At 37.9% G+C, this 19,738-nt stretch overlaps 1 protein-coding gene and 1 pseudogene across 2 annotated transcripts in view; one reads left to right on the top strand and one right to left on the bottom strand.

Moving 5' to 3' along the window:
* KIF4A (kinesin family member 4A) overlaps positions 1-19,738 on the top strand; it is a 127,095-nt gene that overhangs the window by 4,249 nt on the left and 103,108 nt on the right. For both annotated transcript variants that reach the window (XM_013976428.2, XM_018043910.1), the window contains exons 4-7: positions 3,798-3,988; positions 5,110-5,202; positions 7,682-7,848; positions 8,075-8,169. In XM_013976428.2, coding sequence (XP_013831882.1) covers positions 3,798-3,988; positions 5,110-5,202; positions 7,682-7,848; positions 8,075-8,169 — 546 coding nt within the window. The remainder of the gene's footprint in view (positions 1-3,797; positions 3,989-5,109; positions 5,203-7,681; positions 7,849-8,074; positions 8,170-19,738) is intronic.
* LOC102180741 lies at positions 282-1,374 on the bottom strand (annotated as a pseudogene).

The raw sequence follows: 19,738 nt of genomic DNA, 5'->3' as shown, positions 1-19,738 counted from the left end.
GGACAGAAGATACATTAACTTGGCACTTTGGGGTTTTTGTGCAGACATACCACCAATATTTCCCTTTCACTTACTGTAAGTGTAAAAGTGCTTTTTAGTTAATACTTAATAGGTAAAATGTTTGCTTTAAGCCAGTTAGTAACACTTTCAAGATTTGAATCAAATTTTAAAAATTTTGCAAAGTACACAGAAAGCAAGAGTTAGTAACAATATATTTTATTGTTTGACCAAGCTGTCCTCAGAGTAAGCTAGTTATTACCCAATATAAAAATGGCAGCCTCCTATTCAAATTTATTTACTCTAGATTTATATAGCAGGGTGGGAGCTGGAGTGCTCGGTTGGCTGTTTCCCATGCTTGGACTACTCGTGTGGGCACTTGGTTCACTGCTTGGACCTCCCACTGGGCTGTAGTTCCTCTGACTGTGACAGCCGAGGTTCAGGGCTGGTGGGAAGAGGAACTCTAAGGGATGCTGACGCTACAGAAACTACTGTCTGGGTAGAGGGCTGCTGCATTAGTGAAAGACTTCTTGTTGGTGCAGGGAACTACATCAGGGGGTGCGAGGTTTTGCTTTTCAAGTGGCAAACTGGACAACTGTCCTGCTAGAGTTGAGAGCTAGTTTAATGGGTTGTCAACCATGAGTTCTTGGGGGTCTCTTGGCAGGCCCTCTGTTGGTGTGGTTTTTGCCATACTTTCATAGGAGTCACTCTGGATATTTGGGATTTCATGGGCAAAATCATTAAGGTGTCTGGCTCCTGAACCACTGTGGAAGTGGGCTTAAGTTGATTAGTGCTCCTCTGCTATAGGTCAGATTGCTAATTTTCTTCTGTAAACCCCTGCACATTCTCTTGCTGCTTAAGGAAGACCTAGTACCTTAAACCTAGAACCATTTTAGATTTGTGCTTTTGATGATGGGACAGGATGCTTCAATCACTGCAGCAAAAGGAACACAATCCACATTTGTATGGTTTTTCTCCTATATGGGAACACATATGGGCTTCCAGATGACGATCACAGGCAGATGCAAATGGGCATAAGTGACATCAATGAAGTTTCTCCCCTGTATGGATTTAAATGTGTTCAGTGAGCCAGGTGGTGCCTTTGCTGGCATAGTTGCAGTATCAACCCTTGAGCTTTTCGTCAAAGGTCCTTTCAAACCCATTTACTAACATTCCTGAGTTTTCATCCAAGGAAATTTCAACAGATGGGTGATTGAGTCCATTTTGATCACCATCTGTTCCAGCTCCCTAAAGAGCCTCTGCTTCTTTGTCCCCACTAACTGATCCAGAAATCATGTTGACATGATGAGTCTGCTGAGTCAGGAATTCCTGGAAATCTTTCATGAAGTTCAAAGGCTCTGGTTTCTTTTCACTCATCTTTGTTTTTGAGATATTTATATGGAGTTTACAGTTCATTATACCTTTTCACCCCAAATCAGTTCCCTCCTTTTCTTGCCACTCCAACATTGATGAAATGTAGAGTACTTTAAATTTACTCTGGAGACACACCAAGGGACTCCAGAAGGCCATGGAGGGAATTTCAACTAAACTGAAAAGCCATAGAGTTCACCTGACAGCCACACTGAGTAACCCCCACCACCTTGTTCAACGCTGCTGCTGTCATCATCAGTGTCTTTGTCACTGCCGCTGCCCTGTTTGTGTGTCTCCAGTTCCATTACTTTCGTATTCTTAACTTGAGAAACTATGGGAATTATGGTCTTTAGAGGCAATAGAAAGTAGAAAGTGATTTCAATGTATATGTGTTTGGTTAATATTGCTCTCAGCTGCAAAGATAAAGCCAGTATTTTTCAATCAGCTCAACAGTACCCTGAGTTTTTTGTAAAAAAGTGCTAAAACTTGATTTCCCCAGTTATTACTATATATACATATCTGTGATATCATAGATGATTATGAAATGTTATTCTCTTGCCCCAGAGTCATGCCAGTTGATATTAGCAATCTATTACAGTGAAAATCTCAATGTAACATCTTAAGATCTTCCAGAACATCAAGGTCTTCATTTACATGAATCAGTTCAGTTCAGTTGCTCAGTTGTGTCCGACTCTTTGCAACCCCATGAATTGCAGCACCCCAGGCCTCCCTGTCCATCACCAACTCCCGGAGTTCACCCAAACTCATGTCCGTCGAGTTGGTGATGCCATCCAACCATCTCATCCTCTGTTGTCCCCTTCTCCTCTGGCCTCCAATCCCTCCTAGAATCAGAGTCTTTTCCAATGAGTCAACTCTTCACATGAGGTGGCCAAAATATTGGAGTTTCAACTTTAGCATCAGTCCTTCCAATGAACACCCAGGACTGATCTCCTTTAGAATGGACTGGTTGGATCTCCTTGTAGTTCAAAGGACTCTCAAGAGTCTTCTCCAACACCACAGTTCAAAAGCATCAGTTCTTCAACACTCAGCTTTCTTCACAGTCCAACTTTCACATCCATACATGACCACTGGAAAAACCATAGCCTTGACTAGATGGACATTTGTTGGCAAAGTAATGTCTCTGCTTTTGAATATGCTATCTAAGTCGGTCATACCTTTCCTTCCAAGGAGTAACCGTCTTTTAATTTCGTGGCTGCAATCACCATCTGTAGTGATTTTGGAGCCCCCAAAAATAAAGTCTGACACTGTTTCCACTGTTTCCCCATCTATTTGCCATGAAATGATGGGACCAGATGCCATGAGCTTAGTTTTCTGAATGTTGAGCTTTAAACCAACTTTTTCACTCTCCTCTTTCACTTTCATCAAGAGGCTTTTTAGTTCCTCTTCACTTTCTGCCATAAGGGTGGTGTCATCTGCATATCTGAGGTTATTGATATTTCTCCCGGCAATCTTGATTCCAGCTTGTGCTTCTTCCAGCCCAGTGTTTCTCATGATGTACTCTGCATGGAAGTTGAATAAGCAGGGTGACAATATCCAGCCTTGACGTCCTCCTTTTCCTATTTGGAACCAGTCTGTTGTTCCATGTCCAGTTCTAACTGTTGCTTCCTGACCTGCATATAGGTTTCTCAAGAGGCAGGTCAGGTGGTCTGGTATTCCCATCTCTTTCAGAATTTTCCAGAGTTTATTGTGATCCACACAGTCAAAGGCTTTGGCATAGTCAATAAAGCAGAAATAAGTTCTCTCAAAAAAGAAAAAAAAAAGGACATACATCACATTAAGTGAAGTCTCTCAGTCATGCCCAACTCTTTGCAACCTCATGGATAGTAGCCTGCACCAAGCTCCTCCGTCCATGGGATTTTCAAGGCAAGAGTACTGGAGTGGGTTGCCATTTCCTTCTCCAGATATATCACATTGAATCATACTTAAATGATGACATTTCTATGAGGAACCTGATAATAGGGTTCTAATGAAGACTTTGTTAATCAGAGAAATACATGTTGGAATCCCTTCTATCTATGCATTTTCTAAGACTTCCATTTAATTCCCATAATTTAGAATTGTTCAGGTAGAAAGCAGAATTCTAAAACCCTGAATGACTTTTAGACAGTTACTTAGTCACTATCATTATCTCAGTCATATCTTTTTAAGTGTTTTACTTCCTAGCTTTTAAGAGCTAGCAAGAGAAGCATACATGTGGGTTCAATATTTTTCTTCTTTGCTTATTTAGAGTAATGCAAAGTTATGGCACCCATATAATTTTTCTTTGTGTCTGACATTCCCAAGAGACCCTTGTGTTCAGAGAGCAGTCTCAGTTCTGCTACAAGTAATTACTGAAGGACATGGAGGGTATTGATTGGATGAAAATATTTGAGCCCCCATCACTACACATGTGACTTCTGTTTTGCCAGGATACAATGCAACCGTCCTGGCCTATGGGCAGACTGGCTCTGGAAAAACCTATTCAATGGGAGGTGCATATACTGCAGAGCAAGAAAATGAACCAACAGTTGGGGTCATTCCTAGGGTAATACAACTGCTCTTCAAAGAAATTGATAAAAAGAGTGACTTCGAATTTACTCTGAAAGTATCATACTTGGAGGTAAATGATTTATTTTTATTCTGAATTCAAATTTATCTTTGGGTGGAAAAATAAATGCATATTGAATTTTTCCTGGTATGACTCAATAAATTGAATTTTTAGTAAATTGCATTTTAGTAAATTGATAGAGAAAACTTACTGGCTCAGTTGGATCTGGCTCTCACCCAGTTTTTTCCTTGTCAGAGTAGTCTGTTTAATCTGATTGTTAGAGAAGTTGGCATTCCCATATAAAAAGAAGATAGGAATACTTTGAGTTTGGCCTCTGTTATTGATTCCCTGTAGAGTCTTTAGAAAAATATTTGATATCCCTTTACTGTTTTGAGGCTTGAGTGATCATGCTGCTACTCCATGAAGAATGTTTATAAAAATTGGGTGAAGTTTTGAGCTGTGTAAGTAATGATAGAGTGTTTATTCAATAGATATTTATTGAATATTACAGGCCCTGTTCTAGGTATTTGGGATATATCAGTGAACAAAACATAAAAGTCCCTACCTTTGTGGATATTTTCATTCTAGTATATAGTAGTATACAAATAGACTGACCAATTACATCTAGCCCTCATGATACCAGAAACACATACCTAGAGAACTTACAACTTCTGATAATCTACCTGGTTGATTCCATAGCAATGATAAGATGTCTTATCTTTAAGGAGCAGTAATTAAATGTATATAATTTAACAAACAAACATGGTGCTTACTATGAAACAGTACTTAAAGTTCTGGTTGTTGTTGAAATATTCGTTGCCATTCACCCTCCAATAAAGACCTATTACTTACATTTTAACAAAATCGGTGAAGGTGATGTTATGACCATCTAAGAACTGAATTTAGATACCCATGTAGCTTTTCATTGTGTCTACTATTCCTAAGAAGCTCACTCTCAAGATAGCAGTTTTAATTTTATTACAAGTAATAAATGTGAATTTATTCTTATAAGTATCAGTGATTACATTTAGGGTTAAAATCCTTGTCTTAATTATAAAAAATACGTTTGTTGCAAAAAAAAATTTTTTTAATACAGAAAGTCAAAGAATTTTAGAAATCACTTGTGGTCCCACAACTCCTTGATTACCACTGTTGACATCTTGTTTTTACCACTTTGTTTTCAATAATGGCAGATTTACAATGAAGAAATCTTGGATCTTCTATGCCCATCTCGTGAGAAAGCCCCTCAAATAAATATACGGGAGGATCCTAAAGAAGGCATAAAGGTGTGTTTGTCTCTCATTTGATGTTATTTTAAAATGTTGGCCACTTCTAACTGTTCACACTCCCTTTATTTGCCACTGTGGTTTTAAATGACCGTTAGCACCTCAATCTTTTAGGTTCTGTGTGAATTAGGTCCTAATTCCCTTTGCTAATCTAGAATTCCTGGATGGGAACTCTTGTGGGGAAGGAAGTTTTACTACCTGCTTAGAGAAGGTTAGAGAGGCTGCTGCTGCTAAGTTGCTTTAGTCGTGTCTGACTCTGTGCAACCCCGTAGGCGGCAGCCCACCAGGCTCCTCTGTCCCTGGGATTCTCCAGGCAAGAATACTGGAGTAGGTTGCCGTTTCCTTCTCCATATTACCTCTTGAAGGAATGCTAATATCAATTAAATGTTTATTGGCTATTTACAGAGTCCTGAGGCTGGACTGTCCGGTATGGTAGTCACCAGCCATAAATGGCTATTTAAACTTAATGAACTGCAATTGAATATAGTTTGAAATTCAGTCTCAGTCACACCAGCCACATATCAAGTGCTCATGTGACTAGTGGCTACCGTATTAGATAGCACAGATATGGAACATGGTCATAGAAAATTCTGTTAGCCCTGTAAGAGACATTGTGCTAGATCTCTGTAAGGATATTTAGAAAGTAAGGTGATACAAAAATTTTGAGTTTACCATAGGAAGAAGAGATCACTTATTTGAGAGGCTTCTGTCACATGGTATAGATGTAGGCTGAGGACCTGTAGCTGAACAAAGTTTGAGGCAAGGTTGGGAGTTTTGTATATGGGAGTGGACCAAATCCAGAAGCCAGAAAACAGGCAGAGTTTGGTTCTAGCAGCAGCTTGAGTATTCAGGAGTTGGAGAATTTGAGGAGGGGAGTAGATAAGAATAGGGTAGTGCAGACTTAGGACAACTTGGTAAGGTAATACCTTATGCATCTCCCTCTCCTTCTCTCTGTACTGAAAGTTGAAATTTAGGTTGCAGGTGCCTGAGAGGCAGTTGCCTGTGCTTCTGAAATTTTTTTCCTTCTGAGCCATTAAGTCATTAGCCAGGCACTAAGGCAAAGCTTGAAGGATCAGACCTATTTTGAAAGCCTGATAAGCATGGAATACAGGAAGACAATTTGCATGGTGGGGATAAGAAACCTGGGTAAGATGTATGCTATCACCAGAAAGAATGTTGGTACTTAGCCAGCTTTTGACTGGCTAAGATCTTCTGTGTGCCTAAACTATACTAGAGCAGGAATTAAATCCCAAACACTATTTGAGCAGAAATTTGCAATACAGAGAAGTGTGAATTTCTGATTCAAATTGTGGTGGGTAAGGAAAAGTTTGTAAGTACTGTTCAAGTGGCATGGATGGTAAGAAGTAAGTAAAGAAGTAAGGGCATTCTTGTAGTAAGGAATAGCTTAAAGCAGGAAAGCAGAAAATATACTCATGGGGGTAGTAAGATTAGGTTAGTCTGTCTGGATTAGAGGATATGTCTTAGGAACTAATAGGAGCTATGTTAAGACCAGATTATGAAGCCAGACTAAAGAGCTTAGTTTCTATCTCTGTGAATAGTATATAAGCTACTTAATACTTCCTGTGGCTACTTTTATCAAGTTTTTATCTTTCCGTGTATATCTCTGACTAAGTTAGCTCCTGGGAGGTTAGGAGAATATCTTAAAATGTCTTTGTACTCTCATTATTTCACATGGGGCTTAGGGGTTTGGTGACATTTTAGGAAGCAGGATTTTCAGAAGGCTAAACAAGAATGGGAAGAGGAGAGACTAGGATGAGGGAGGAAAATTTGGGGAAATTGCCTTATTTTTCAGGCATGTGAAGTAATATGGGTCTGGATTAGACAGTAGATATGGAAAGGAAAAGGAAGCAATGGATTCAAAAGAAGAATTATGGAGAGTTGGTAATAGATGAAATATGGAGGAAGAAGAGGAATTAAGGGCAAATCTGAAGTTTTGGGAATAGAGATCTAGAAATGAAGTAGTGTAGAGAATCACTATTGGTGGAAGGAAGATGAGTTTGGTTTTGAAATGTAGGACTAGAAATTAGGGCCACAGATGTTGATTTGGGAGTTATGGCATTCTAAAATCGTAGCATATTAGGGCTAGAAGGGACTTCATTATCATCTAGTTCAATCTCCAGAGGCTCCAAGAGATTTTAACTTATACAGCTTCTCCTGGGTAGATAGAGTACCAAACCTAGGACCCTGTTTTCCTAATCAGTGGAAATTGTACCAGGCTATTTTCCCTAGTGAAAATGAAATATAAAATGGGCCCGAGATATAGGAAAGAACATAGGGCCACATGGAGGAGAAAGTAGCAAAGAGAAATACTACAGCTATTTGTGTTGCCCTTACTATTCTTAAGGCCAAAGCTTACCTTCACCTGAGGCTCCCTGGAAGGCACTTATCCATTGCTACCCTAAAATGATGAAGTATTTGAAGTTGAATTCTAAGAGTTTTTTTTTTTTCTCTGAATTAGATTGTGGGACTCACTGAGAAGACTGTTTTCATTGCTCTGGATACTGTTTCCTGTTTGGAGCAGGGCAACAACTGTAGGACTGTGGCCTCCACGGCTATGAACTCCCAGTCATCTCGATCTCATGCCATCTTCACAATCTCCATAGAGCAAAGAAAGAAAAGTGACAAGTAAGTTACAGTTTAAAGAGTTAAGATTTTTAATGTTAGTTCTACTAAAGTTGAATAATTGCTTCTTGATTTGACAAATAATCAAACATCAGTACTCTGAGTACTTGTAATAAATCAATCCATTTAGACTGACTTGAAAGAAAATGAGAGCAAGCAGATGAGCCTTGATACTCACCTGCCCTCAAAGTTGTGTGTCGTTCTCACTTATGTCCTGTTATTTTCATAGGAATAGCAGCTTTCGCTCCAAGCTGCATCTCGTAGACCTTGCTGGATCAGAAAGACAGAAGAAAACCAAGGCTGAAGGGGATCGTCTAAAAGAGGGTGAGAGTAATTAAGGCCACAGTCATAGATAAAAACCTCTAATACTCTTATTACTATTGTTGGTGTCTTGACTGGAATATTTCAGGTCACGTTCTAACAATATCAACAATTCAAGCTTGAGGCTGATTTCAGAAATAGTGAAAAACTGTTTCTTTTCCTTGCACTAATTTCCTAATTTAGGTATGAGATTTGGATCTGGTCCTTGGTTTGATTTCATCTGGCCCAGGCAAGTTTTAGTTTTTGTTTTGTTTTATCCCCAACTACTTATTAAAATCAGTATACTGATTCTGTCATTCCAAGTATTCACTATCCTTCCCCAGATGTTGTCACTTATAAACCTCATCAGCATGGTTTCCATATCTTCATTTAAGTTGTTAGATATAAATGATGATGCTCCTAAGGCTAGAAGAACCCCATGGTGTATGCTATTAATATTAGAAACCTTCATCCAGCATGCTAGTGACCTGATAATCTGCATGCTTTGGCAATGGTCTTTCAAGCAATTATTAATCTAGCTAACAAAAATTAACAACCAGCTCCCATTTCTCAATTTATACTTATTTATCTTTTATGTCATAAAAGATTTTGTCAAATGCCTTGCTAATATCCAGATATACTATGTCTACCATGTTTCTCATGGCTACCAGCTTACTAACAGTGCAAAAAATAAATAAGGATTAGCCTAAATCAACTATTTCTAAGTGAATTCAAGCTGGCTTCTAGTGCTTATTCTTCCATTTCTAGGTTCTTGCAAGCCATCCCTGTAATACTCCATCCCTGTAATAATCTAGAAGACTTATATCAAACTTACTGGTCTGTAATTTATGGAATTAACCTTTTTTTCCTGAAAATTGAAATTACATCTGCCCACTCTTCTGGAACATCCTTCTTTGTGATGCCTGAAATATCATTGACATAGCTTCAGCATTCTTGTTTGAAATTACTCGCAGTTCCCTCAGCTATAATTCATCTGGTCCAAGATATTTGAACTCTTATTAAAGTAGTTGAGTTCTCGCGTACTACTTCTTTACTCATATTGGGCTTCAGTTCCTTGGGAACTGAGAAGGCAGAAACAGAAATAGTAATTGAGGAATTTTACCTCTTTGTCATTTATCATTATTATACTGCTGACACAGGGTAGAGACCTATTTCTTCCTCATTCAGCTTTTTGTTCTGAATATATTTAAAAGTGTCCTTTTTGTACTATGTTTGTACTTTTGAGATTTATCCTTCTTAAGACTATTTTTAAAGGTTCTTGTGGTTCCTTTATCTTTTTTTAGGTGTACATTTCTGAGGGTTTTTTTTAAAACAGCTTTATTGAGATATAATTCACATGCCATAAAATTCACCCATTTAAACTGTACATTTCAATGAACTTTTGTATATTCAGAGTTGTGCAACCATCACCACAATCTAATTTTAGAACATTTTCATCACCCACCAAAAGAAACTCATACCCATTAGCAGTCACTCCCCATCCACACCCCCTTCTCTAGCCCTAGGCAACCACTAACCTATATTCCATATAAATGAAATCACATAATTTCTGGTCTTTTGTGACTGTCTTATTTCACTTAACATAAGGTTTTCAAGGATCATCCATGTTACAGCATGTATCATTACTTCATTCCCTTTTATTGCTGAATCATATTCCATTATACAGATATACAACATTTTGTTTGTCCATTCGTCAGTTGTGTCCAATTTGACTATTTTGAATATTGCTCTGTGAACATCTATGTATAATTTTTTATGAGGACAAATGTTTTAATTTCTCTTTAGGTATAACCTAGGAGTGTTATACCTGGGTCATATGATAGCTGTTTATATTTCTTTAAAATATTAACATGTGCTGAATGTACCATAAAACTCACTTTTTTAAAGTGTATAATTCAGTGACTTTTTTAGTATATTCACAAGGTTGTACAACCATCACTACAATAAATTTTAGAATATTTCATCATCCTCAAAAGAAACCCACACTCATTAGTAGTCACTCTTTTTTTTCCATTGTCTACCTCCCCCCACCCCACCTCCAGGCAGTGACTAATCTGTCTGTCTTTATGGATTTGCCTCTTCTGGACATTTCATATAAATGTAATCATACAATATGTGAGCTTTTGTAACTGGATTCTTTCATTAACATCTTTGCTGGGTTCATTCTTGTTATAGCAGGTATCAGTACTTCCTTCCTTTTATTGCCAAACAGTATTCTACCACATGAATATATTAAGTTTTTATTTATCCATTAATTTGTTGACGGACATTGGGATTGTTTCTACTTTTGGTTATTATGAACAATGCTGCTATGAGCACTGGTATACAGGTTTTCCTGTGGAAATATGTTTTCATTTCTCTTGGGTATATACCTAAGTGGAATTGCTCAAATGATAATTCTGTATTTAACTTTTTGAAGAACTGCCAGACTGTTTTTCATAGCAACTGTACCATTCTACTTTCTTACCGGAAATATATAAGAATTGTAATTTCTCCATATTGTTAGTTGTTTTATTATGTCTTCAATTATAGCCATCCTAGTGGCTATGAAGTGGTATCTTATTGTGGTTTGGGTTTGCGTTTCTTTGACGGCTAATAATGCTTTGTGAGCTTCTCAGCAATTTGTGTATCTTCTTTGGAAAAACGTCCATTCAGATTCTTTGCCCATTTCTTAAATTGGGTTATTTATCTTTTTATTATTGAATTGTGTGTATTCTTTATATATTCTAGATACTAGCCCATTATCTGGAGAAGGCAATGGCACCCCACTCCAGTACTCTTGCCTGGAAAATCCCATGGACGGAGGAGCTTGGTAGTCTACAGCCCATGGGGTTGTGAAGAGTCGGACACAACTGAGCAACATCACTTTCACTTTTCACTTTCATGCATTAGAGAAGGAAATGGCAACCCACTCCAGTGTTCTTGCCTGGAGAATCCCAGAGCCGCGGGAGCCTAGTGGCTGCCATCTATGGGGTCGCACAGAGCCGGGCACGACTGAAGCGACTTAGCAGCAGCAGCAGCCCATTATCAGTTACATGCTTTGCAAATGTTTTCTTCCATTCTTTGGGTTGCTTTTTCAGTTTTTTGAAGGTGTCCTTTGAAGCACACATTTAAGTTTTTTTTTATGAATTCCATTCGTTTGTTTTTTTCTCTTATTTCTTTAGTTTGGTGTCATATCTAAAAAATCGTTGCCTAATGCAAGGTCACAAAGATTTATATCTCTATTTTCTTCTAAGAGTTTTGTAGTTTTAGATGTTAAATATAGATCTGAGATTCATTTTGAGTTAAATTTTTTTAAAGATTATTTATTTTTTGCTGCACTGGGTCTTCATTGCTATGCATGGGCTTTCTCTTGTTGCAGCGAGCAGGGGATCCTCTTTGTTGCGGTGCACAGGCTTCTCATTTTGGTGGCTTCTCTTGTTGCAGAGTGTAGGCTCTAGGTGTGCCGGCTTCAGTAGGTGCAGTGCATGGGCTCAGTAGTTGTGGCTCTCAAAAGTGTAGATCAGTAGTGCAGCACAGGGGCTTAGTTGCTCTGTGGCATGTAGGATCTTCCCGGACCAGGGATTCAATCCGTGTCCCCTGCATTAGCAGGCAGATTCTTAACCACTAGGCAGCCAGGCAAACCTTTGAGTTAACTTTTATATATGGTATAAAGTGGCAGTCCAAACTTTTATCTTTTGCATGATGTAGATATTCAGTTATCCCAGCATCATTTGTTGAAAAGACTATTCTTTACCCATTGAATTGTCTTGGCATCCTTGTCAAGGAATAGTTGGAATCTAAGTTCTATTCCATTGATCTATATATATAGATATATCCTTATGCCATTACTACACTGTCCTGATTACTGTAGCTTTGTAATAAGTTTTGAAATTGAGACGTGTGAGGGCTCTACCTTTGTTCTTTTTCAAGATTGTTTAGGCTATTCTGTGTCCTTTGAATTTTCATATGAATGTTAGAGTCAGCTTGTCATATTCTGCAAAGAAGTCAGCTGGAATTTTTACAGGGCTTGTGTTGACTCTGTAGATCAATATAGGAAGTATTGGTGTCTTTCAATTTTTTCAAGTATTTCAATTCACAAACATCAGATGTCTTTCCATTTATTTAGGTCTTGTTTAATATCTTTCAATAGCGCTTTTTAAAAAAATTTTCAGAGTACAGGTTTTACACTACTTTTGTTAAATTTATTCCTGAATATTTTGTTTTTTTCAATGCAATGCTTTTGTAAATGGAATTGTTTTTACTTAATGTCATTTTCAAATTATTTATTGAGCTTTTATATTGATCTTGTGTGTGCAAGCTTGCTGAACTTGTTATTTCTAATAGTTTTTTAACAGAGTCTCTAGGATTTCTATTTACAAAGTCATGTCATGTGTGAACAGAGATAGTTTTACTTCTTTCTTTCTGGTCTGGATACCTTTATTTCCTTTTCTTACCTATTTCTCCTGGCTAGAACCTTCAGTACAGTGTTGAATAGAAGTGGTGTAAGTGGATGTTGTCCTGTTCCTGATCTTAGGGGGAAAGCATTCAGTCTTTTACTGTTAAGACTGATGTTAGCTGTGGATTTTTCATAGATTACCCCTAGCAAATTGAGGAAATTCCTTTTATAGCTAGTTTGTTGAGTGTTTTAATCATGAATTTGTCAAATGTTTTTTTATCATCTGTTGACATGATCACATTATTTTCTGTTCTGTCAACATGGTATATTGCATTAATTGATTTTTGGGTACTGAACCATCTTGTACTCCTTAAATAAATCTTACTTATTGTTTTATACCTCTTATGACTTTACTGGACTAATTCTATAATTCCCTGAGGTTTGTGGTCACAGAAGTGTATGCTCAGTTACTTTAGTAGTTAGCTAATGATTGGTCATACATACAACTGTGCGTGCTAAGTTGCATCAGTCGTGTCCAACTCTGTAATGCTACGGACTGTAGCCCACCAGGCTCCTCTGTCCATGGGATTTTCTAGGCAAGAATACTGGAGTGGCCTCCTCCAGGGGATCTTCCAGACCCAGGGATCGAACCCGCATCTCTTAACGTCTCTGCATTGGTAGGCAGGTTCTTTACCACTAGTGTCTCATTTCCTTTAATGCCTTGAGCCTATAACTCTCTTCCCGCATTTTCCTAGGGCTCTGAGTTTGTGTTGGGGCTTACTTTCAATGCCCAGGTTCTTTACAGCTCTGTCTTAGTTTTTACTTCTTGAGCAGAGCCTCAAATTCAGCCAGAGGTATAAAACGAGCGCCTTTTAGGTCTTTCCTGAGCATGCATACAGCTTTCTAGCTCTCCAGCAATATATCAGAGCTTTTTTAAAGTCCCCAGTGGACATTTCACTCCCCAGATCTTCCTTTTAACTTTTCAGCCAGGCTCTTGTTTGACCATGGCTTATTAAGTCTGGTGTGTATCATCACCAGATATTTTTATATGCAGGTATATGCATGGGCTGCCCTTGTGGCTCAGCATTAAAAGAATTCACCTGCAGTGCAGGAGAAGCAGGTTCAATCCCTGGGTTGAGAAGATCCCCTGGAGAAGAAAATGGCAACCCACTCCAGTATTCTTACCTGGAAAATCCCACGGACAGAGGAACCTGGCGGGCTACAGTCAATGGAGTCACAAACAATCAGACACGACCTAGCAACTAAATAAGAATATAAATGCACTTTTAGTAATACATTTGCTATATGCCTGTTAAAATTTTGGCATTGCTAAATTAATTTCCTTTTAATTACACAAGTAGTGTACGTGCATGCTAAGTTGCTTCAGTCATGTCCGACTCTTTGCAACCCAACAGGCTGTAGCCTGCCAGGCTCCTCTGTCCATGGGATTCTCCAGGCAAGAATACTGGAGTGGGTTGCCATGCCCTTCTCCAGGGGATCTTCCTGACTCAGGAATCGAACCCATGTCTCTCATGTCTCCTGTGTTGACAGGTGGGTTCTTTACCACTAGCGCCACCTGGGAAGCCCTAAAGTTCATGAATCAACAAGTAGTAAGTAAGAAAGTGAAGTTACTCAGTCGTGTCCGACTCTTTGCGACCCCATGGACTGTAGCCCACCAGGCTTCTCCATGGGATTCTCCAGGCAAGAATCCTGGAGTGGGTTGCCATTTCCTTCTCCAGGGGATCTTCCCTACCCAGGGACTGAACCTGGGTCTCCCATATTTTAACACTTTAACTGGGTCTCCCACACTTTAACCTATGCTGCTGCTGCTGCTAAGTCACTTCAGTTGTGTCTGACTCTGTGTGACCCCATAGACGGCAGCCCACCAGGATCCCCCGTCCCTGGGATTCTTCAGGCAAGAATACTGGAGTGGGTTGCCATTTGGAAAGCCCAGTATACAAACATAAGCAATATGGATGAAGATAAAATCCCCCTTGATTTACCATCTAATTCTAATCTAGAGGTAATTACTTTTACCTGCCCGGGGGGTAGCATTCAAGATTTTTTTCTGTGTATATACTTTTATTGGTGTTTCCTGTTGTTTTTAAAGATAAATGCTATCATATTGCATATATTAGGGGTTTCCTCAATGGCTCAGGAATAAAGAATCTGTCTGCAGTGCAGGAGCCACAGGAGACATGGGTTCAATCCCTGGGTCGGGAAGGTCCCTGGAGGAGGGCATGGCAACCCACTCCAGTATTCTTGTCTGAAGAATCCCATGGACAGAGGAGCCTGGCAGACTATAGTCCATAGGATCACAAAGAGTAGGACACAACTGAAGCAACTTAGCATGCATGCATACACGCAGAGCATATATTGTTTGTCAGCTTGCTTTTGTCTCAGCAATATATGTTTGAACTCTGTTTGTGAAGTGTTAGTTGCTCAGTCGTGTCCGACTCTTTGTGACCCCATGGACTGTAGTCTGCCAGGCTTCTCTGTCCATGGGATTTCCCAAGCAAGAATACTGGAGTGGGTAGCCATTCCCTTCTCCAGGGGATCTTCCCAACTCAGAACTCTTTATCAGTTTATAAGTCTACCTCATTTTTACAACTATCTAGGATTCCAGAGTATACTAAGTTCACTTTAACTATTCCTATTTTGATTGACATTTAGGTTGTTCAATTCTTGACTATGGCAAAATGATGCCTCAGTCAACAGCCTTGTGCATGATACACACATGAGAGTGTTCCCTAGGCTATGTACCTGGAAGAGGAATTGCTAATTTGAAGTGTATACATTTCAGGCTTTTAAATACTACTAAATATTGTCCTCCAAAATGTCTCTCTCAGTATGCACATCAATATATGAGATGTTTCCCTATACTGCTGACAATACTGAATATTATTGATCTTTTTCATTTGTACCTATTTTGAACATTGCATGTTATTTTTTAAAACTTGTGTTTCTCCAGTTATTTATGAAATTGAGCATCTTTTCATGTTTATTCCATTTCTCTTTCTACTTTTATGAATTTGCCTGCTCATTCCTTTGTTTTGTTTTCTATCAGGTTGAATTTTTCTGGTTGACTTTTGGAGTTGTTTCTGTATTCTAGATATTAAACCTTGTTACATATATTGCATATATTTTTCTCAGTCTCATTTTTTAACTTTGTTAATCTTATTAATTCATTTATTCGGGTGTGCTGAGTCTTATTTACAGCACACAGGATCTTTAGCTGTGCCATGAGAATTCTTAGTTGTGGCATGTAAGATCTAGTTCTCTGACCAGGCCCCCTGCCTTGGAAGCTCGGAGTCTTAAGCTACTGTACCACCAGGGAAGTCCCTAACTTTGTTAATCTTTTGATTCATTTCTTATGTGTGTATTTCTTCTATATAGTTTTTTCTTGACGTAAAATTTATGTGCAATAAAATGCACATATTTAAAATGCTCAATTTCTTGAGTTTTGATAGTCATATGCACTCATGCAACTACTACCCCAAACATGATAAAAAACATTTCCATCTCCCCTAGAAAATTCTTTTGTGCCTCTTTCCAGTCAATTCACCCTTCCCATATTCCACTTTAAGAAACCACTTTTCTGACTTCTAGCACCAGATTAATTTTATGTGTTCTTAAACATCATATAAATGGAATCATTATTTTTTCATGTGTTTGGCTTTTGCTCAATGTAAGATTTTGGGGACATTTTTTTCATGTTCTTTCTTTGATTAATAGTGTGTTCCTTTGTACTGCTGAGTAGTATTCCATTATATCATTATAATACTACTTGTTCTTCCATTTTTCTATTGATAGAAATTAGAATTATTCCCAGTTTTTAGCTATTATGAATAAGACTACCCTGAACATTCATGTACAGGTCTTTTTGTTAACATACATTTTCATTTCTCTAGGAGTGGAAGAGGTAGATATATGCTTAGTTTTGAGTGCCAAACAATTCTGTAATATGGTTTGTACTGTTTTATACTCCAGCAATATTATGAAAGTTCCAGCTTATCACAGCTTCATAAATAAAGATATTGTCTTAGAAATTCTAGTGGGTGTCAAATACATCTCATCATATTTTGTTTTGTTTTGTTTTTTTAACCACACCGTGCAGCTTACGAGATCTTAGTTTCCAGACCAGGGACTGAACCTGGGCCATGGCAGTGAAAGCGTCATGTCCTAACCACTGGCCCACCAGGGAATCCGCCCCCCCATAATTTTTTTTTAATTTTATGGAAATATAGTTGATTTACAATATTGTGTTAATTTCTGCTGTACTTTATAAATATTCGTATTCTTTTCCATTATGGTTTATCATAGGATATTGAATATGGTTCGCTGTGTTATACAGTAGGACCTTGTTGTTTATCCATCCTATATATAATAGTTTGCATTTATTAATCACAAACTCCCAATTCTTCCATCCCCTACTCCCTCCTCTTGCTTGGCAGCCACAAATCTGTTCTCTGTGCCTGTCAGTCTGTTTCTGTTTCATAGGTATGTTCATTTGTGTCATATTTTAGATTCCATGTATAAGTGATATCATATGGTTATTTGCCTTTTTTCTTTCTGACTTACTTCACTTGGTCATCTCATCATTGCTTAATTTGCATTTCCAAGATGACAGTGTTGAGCTCCTTTTCACATACTTATTGTCTATTCATATCTCTTTTTTGGGGGGAGGATCCAAGTATTTTGCCTTTTTTTTTAAATTGTGTTATCATCTTTTTATTGATGATTTGCAGTTCTTTATGTATTCTGAATTCAATCATCAGATATGTATATTTCAAATATTTTTTCCAGTATGTGGCTTGTATATCTTTTTAGTGATGTCTTTTGTTGAATAAGAATTTTAAATTTTTAATTGAAGTATAATTGATTTATAATGTGTTAATTTCTGCTATACAGCAAAGTGATTCAGTTATATATATATATATTCTTTTTTATATTATTTTCTATTATGGTTTATCACAGAATATTGAATATAGTTCCCTATGCTATAAAGTAGGACCTTGTTGTTTATCCATTCTATATATACTACTTTGCATCTGCTAGAACCAAACTAGATGGAGAAACAATGAAAACAGTGGCTGACTTTATTTTGAGGGGGCTCCAAAATCACCACAGATGGCGACTGCAGCCATGAAATTAAAAGACACTTACTCCTTGGAAGAAAAGTTACGGCCAACCTAGAGAGCACATTAAAAAACAGAGACATTTCTTTGCCAACAAAGGTCCGTCTAGTTAAGGCTATGATTTTTCCAGTAGTCATGTATGGATGTGAGAGTTGGACTATAAAGAAAGCTGAGGACTGAAGAATTGATGCTTTTGAACTGTGGTGTTGGAGAAGACTCTTGAGAGTCCCTTGGACTGCAAGGAAATCCAACCAGTCCATCCTAAAGGAGATCAGTCCTGAATATTCATTGGAAGGACTGATGTTGAAGCTGAAACTCCAATACTTTGGCCACTGATGCGAAGAACTGACTCATTGGAAAAGACTCTGATGCTGGGAAAGATTGAAGGTGGGACGACAGAGGATGAGATGGTTGGATGGCATCACCGACTCAATGGACATTAGTTTGAGTCAACTCCGGGAGTTGGTGATGGACAGGGAGGCCTGGGGTGCTGCAGTCCATGGGGTCGCAAAGAGTCGGACACGACTGAGCGACTGAACTGAACTGAGAACCAAACTCCCCTTCCATCCCTCTTCCATCACCCTCCCCATTGGCAACCACAAGTCTGTTCTCTGTCTGTGAGTCTGTTTTGTAGAAAAGTTCATTTGTGTCATAGTTTAGATTCCACGTATAAATGATTCATATGGTTGTCTTTCTGACTTGCTTCACTTAGTATGATAATCTCTGGGTTTATCCATGTTACTGCAAATGGCATTATTTCATTCTTTTTTAATGACTGAGTAGTATTCAGTTGTGTGTGTGTACCACATCTTCTTTATCCATTCATCTATCATTGAACATCTAGGTTGTTTTCATATATTGGCTATTGTGAATAGTGCTGCTATGAATGTAGGGATGCATGTATCATTTTGAATGACAGTTTTGTCTGGATATATGTCTAGGAGTGGGTTGCTGGATCATAAGGCAACTCTATTTTTAGTTCTGTGAGGAACCTATATACTATTTTCATAGTGACTGTACCAACTTAATTTCCTACCAACGGTGCAAGAGGATTCCCTTTTCTCCACAACCTCTCCAGCATTTGTCATTTGTAGACTTTTAATGATGATCATCCTGACTGGTGTGAGGTGGTATGTCACTGTAGTTTTTATTTGCACAAAAACTTTAATTTTGATAAAGTTCAGTTTTATCAAGTTTTGTTTTCTTTAATGTTTAGAGCTGTTGGTATCTTGTCCAAGAAATCTTTTTATACCCAAAGTGATGAAGATAATTTCCAAAGTTTTCTACTTGAAGCTTTATAGTTTTAGCTTTTACATTAGTTGTATAATCTATTTTGAGTTAGTTTTTGGTTATAAACTGAGATGTGGGTTGAAAATCATCCTCTACCCACTGTGAATATCTAGTTCTTCTAGCACCATTTATTAAAAAGAAACTCCTTTACTCCTTCTTTGACTTAGTATCTGAGTGTATTGAGTTGACCAATGCAATGTGTGGATCTATTTCTGGCCACTATTCTACCCTATTAGTGAATTTGTTTATTCTTAAGCCTTTTATTGAATCTAGTTTGTAGTATGTTTTAATCTCTGGGAGGACAAGTTTCCCCTCACTTTTCTTTTATCAGAACTGTTTTGATTATTTTATTTCCAGGCGAATTTTAGAATCAAATTGTCAGGTTCTATGAAAAATCTTTTTGGGATTTTTATTGAGAACCAAATTCAATTTATAGATTACATATAATTGAGCCTACCCATCCATGAGCATGATCTCTCCACATTTGTTCAAGTCTTCTTTCATGTCTTTCAGTAAGATTTGTAATTTTCTTAATGTAATTATTACACCACAGATCTTGGTAGGCTTATTCTGGAATTTTATAGTTTTTGCTGCTATTTTGAATACCTCTTTTTCTATTTTATTTTCTAGTCGTGTTTAGGAAAAGTATTCATTTTCAAATTTCCATCTTATATCTAACCACATTGCTGAGTTGCCTTCTTAGTTTCTCGTAATTTGTCAGTTGTGTTTCTTGGATTTCCTAGGTAGACATTCACATTATTTTCAA

The sequence above is a fragment of the Capra hircus genome (genome assembly GCF_001704415.2).
Source record: "Capra hircus breed San Clemente chromosome X unlocalized genomic scaffold, ASM170441v1, whole genome shotgun sequence".
Classification (NCBI taxonomy): domain Eukaryota; kingdom Metazoa; phylum Chordata; class Mammalia; order Artiodactyla; family Bovidae; genus Capra; species Capra hircus.
The sequence above is the reverse complement of the archived record's forward strand: the minus strand, read 5'-3'. Positions and strand labels throughout refer to the sequence as shown.